The sequence below is a fragment of the Engraulis encrasicolus genome, chromosome 7 (assembly GCF_034702125.1).
Source record: "Engraulis encrasicolus isolate BLACKSEA-1 chromosome 7, IST_EnEncr_1.0, whole genome shotgun sequence".
In the NCBI taxonomy this organism is placed as follows: Eukaryota; Metazoa; Chordata; class Actinopteri; order Clupeiformes; family Engraulidae; genus Engraulis; species Engraulis encrasicolus.
The window spans coordinates 2,680,575-2,684,044 of NC_085863.1; the positions used below are offsets into that span (position 1 = coordinate 2,680,575).

At 52.8% G+C, this 3,470-nt stretch overlaps 1 protein-coding gene across 1 annotated transcript in view; it reads right to left on the bottom strand.

The window, feature by feature from the left end:
* Positions 1-1,433: 1,433 nt before the first annotated feature.
* Positions 1,434-3,470, bottom strand: part of casr (calcium-sensing receptor) — a 45,494-nt gene continuing 43,457 nt past the window's right edge. Inside the window, exon 20 of the mRNA XM_063204172.1 lies at positions 1,434-1,964. Within this exon, the coding sequence (XP_063060242.1) occupies positions 1,434-1,964 (531 nt within the window). The remainder of the gene's footprint in view (positions 1,965-3,470) is intronic.

Consider the following 3,470-nt stretch of genomic DNA (forward strand, 5'->3'; position numbering starts at 1 on the left):
TTTGTACACAGTAGTAGCAGAGAATTGTATATGAGTGAGAGATACATCAGGATATCTCTGGTAGTAGCATACTGCTGACAGGACGCAGTGTCTCTGGTAGTAGTATACTGCTGACAGGACGCAGTGTCACATAATGGCCACTGGAGGCAGTGGTGCTCTCCTAGAGCGTGGCGGCCAACACTGTGTGTGTGTGTGTGTGCTGTGTGTGTGTGTGTGTGTGTGTGTGTGTGTGTGTGTGTGTGTGTGTGTGTGTGTGTGTGTGTGTGTGTGTGTGTGTGTGTGTGTGTGTGTGTGTGTGTGTGTGTGTGTGTGTGTGTGTGTGTGTGTGTGTGTGTGTGTGTGTGTGAGTGTGAGTGTGTGTGTGTGTGTTACATAATTAGAGCGCTGGTATAGAGTCATAGAACACTCAGTCATAGAGAGCAGAGAACAGAGCAGTCAGTCAGTCAGTCAGACGTGTGTGTACCCAATAAAGTGTCCAAGAGCCCAATGTAGTGTGTGTGTGTGTGTGTGTGTGTGTGTGTGTGTGTGTGTGTGTGTGTGTGTGTGTGTGTGTGTGTGTGTGTGTGTGTGTGTGTGTGTGTGTGTGTGTGTGTGCTAATAACACAGCTCATTAAAGAGTCAATGCGACGTGTGGACAGAATGAGAATCTTCACACACTCTCCTCTTCTCCTCCATCCTTCTCTCTCCTCTTCTCCTCCACCCTTCTCTCTCCTCTTCTCCTCCACCCTTCTTTCTCCTCTTCTCCTCCACCCTTCTCTCTCCTCTTCTCCTCCATCCTTCTCTCTCCTCTTCTCCTCCACCCTTCTCTCTCCTCTTCTCCTCCACCCTTCTCTCTCCTCTTCTCCTCCACCCTTCTCTCTCCTCTTCTCCTCCACCCTTCTCTCTCCTCTTCTCCTCCATCCTTCTCTCTCCTCTTCTCCTCCACCCTTCTCTCTCCTCTTCTCCTCCACCCTTCTCTCTCTTCTTCTCCTCCACCCTTCTCTCTCCTCTTCTCCTCCACCCTTCTCTCTCCTCCACCCTTCTCTCTCCTCTTCTCCTCCACCCTTCTCTCTCCTCTTCTCCTCCACCCTTCTCTCTCCTCTTCTCCTCCATTCTTCTCTCTCCTCTTCTCCTCCACCCTTCTTTCTCCTCTTCTCCTCCACCCTTCTCTCTCCTCTTCTCCTCCACCCTTCTCTCTCCTCTTCTCCTCCACCCTTCTTTCTCCTCTTCTCCTCCACCCTTCTCTCTCCTCTTCTCCTCCACCCTTCTCTCTCCTCTTCTCCTCCACCCTTCTCTCGCTGACTCTTTCCTGTGATTCTTCTTCCTTCTTCCCTCTTATCCCATCCCCTTCTCCTCTCCTTCTTCCCTTTTCCTTCTCCCTCATCCCCTCATCCCCTCCTCCTCTCCTTCTTTTCTTTCTCTCTGTACTTCCTTCCTTGGTCTCCATCCCTGCATCACAGTTTGGGCGTCTCTGCGTCGGCCATCCTCCCGTCGCCCCTGGTTACTGAGCTGGCCATCCTGCCGTCGCCCGTGGTAACGAACCTGGTGGGCATCCTCTGGTCTCTCCCGGTAACCGGCATGGCGGCCATCCTCCCATCGCCCCTGGTTACCGAACTCCTTCTGTCGTCCCCGGTAACAGGTGCCATCCTCCCGTCGCCCCTGGTGACGGGGACCATGGCGATGCCCTGGGGGCTCTCCCGGGGGTGTCGAGGTGGTCGCTCCCCACCCCTCCTCTCCCTCTCCAGGGACCCCCCCTCCACCCGGGGCCGCGTGGCGGAGGAGGCGCGAGGAGAGGAGGAGCGCGAGGAGGAGGCGGAGGAGTGTGAGGAGGAGGAGGAGAGGGAGGGAGATGAGGAGCGTCTGCGGGAGGCGTTGGAGCCGTGGCGGAGCGTGGCGCGAGCGGCCGCCTTGAAGGCGTGAGCAGCCGTGCTGCAGCGGACCTCCTCCACTGTGTTACGGGACGGCTTGAAGAGCAGGATGTAGACCTGGGGGACGGGCACACACACACAGGCAGAGACACACACACATCACACACACACACACGCACACACACACACATGCAGAGACACACACACATCACACACACGCACACGCGCACACACAGACACACCTGTGTTACAATGTACAACACTCACCTGGGTTGCAACACACACACACACACACACACACACACACACACACACACACACACACACACACACACACACACACACACACACACACACACACACACACACACACATCAGGGTCCTATACTACAAAGCTGGTTCAGGATAAGTTGAGGTTAAGCTAAGAGGTTAAGATCTGAGCCGGTGCGTTTGGGCATCACGCTTTTGCGATAAGTTGAGGCTAAGTTAAGAGGTAAATCATCTAATACAAGAGCTTTTCTTCTCCAGGGTCTTCTATTAGATGATTTACCTCTGAACTTAACCTTAACTTATCCTGAACCAGCTTTGTAGTATATGATAAGAATATGAGCTACAAATACACTTGTCAACATGTCATCATGCCAGAGTGTTAAGATAACATGCCGACCTGAGCCGTTTGGGCATCACGTTTTTGCATGGTCACTCGTGTTCCACAACACCCTGTGACCCTGTGACCGGTTAAGTTTACTTAGACATGGTTTCAGTTAGGGCACAATTTCGCCACAATTTCAACATTCCCTTGCTTGCTTGCTTTGCTGTGCTGGGCAAAAAGAAAAACAAACAAACATCAGAGACGTTTCTTTACTGACAGGTTAGGGGTCTTACACACTAGGGCGGTAAAGCGTCGCGGAACGGCCACGATTTTTTCCGGCGTCGGTGAAAATACATTGAAACATATCTGTCCTTACACACCAACCGGCGGTAGTCAGGCGTCAGCGGCGCGGGAGCCGGCTCCGCGCTGCGCTGCATTTGGAAAATAGAACTCGAGCGTATTTTTCACGCCGGCGGTGTCTCATTCAAATGAATGGCAAAGTAGCACGCTAGCTTTGGCTGTGAGGGGGTTTTGAACAGGACTGGCCGCGCATGCCGACGCTGTCAGTGTGAAAGGCAGAGAAAAACACACCGGCACAAAGCTGAAAGACCGCATTCGTCCCGCGACCATTCCGCTCGGCTTTGGTATGTTTGACCCCTTAGGGCTAGGCGTGGTTTTGGTCAGGGCACAGCAGAGCATTTTCACGTCTCGCAACAGAAATTTGCCAACGTGCTGGGAAAACTGTGCAGACATCATAGGTGCTTTTCTGCAATGATGAGTAGGACGACTTAACTTTCAAAAGCGTTGCACCTCAACGAGGAATTCACTGGCGTGAAATAAATACGCTTTTATATGATGCCAGCCTGCCTACTCTGTGGAGTACTGTACACCCTTGGTCTGCACACAAACACACACGTGTACACACACGCGCGCACACACACACACACACACACACTGTGCTCACCTTGTTGAAGAACAGGCAGGCTAGCATGCTATAGCTGGATGCTAGTATTGCAATGACCTCCACACAC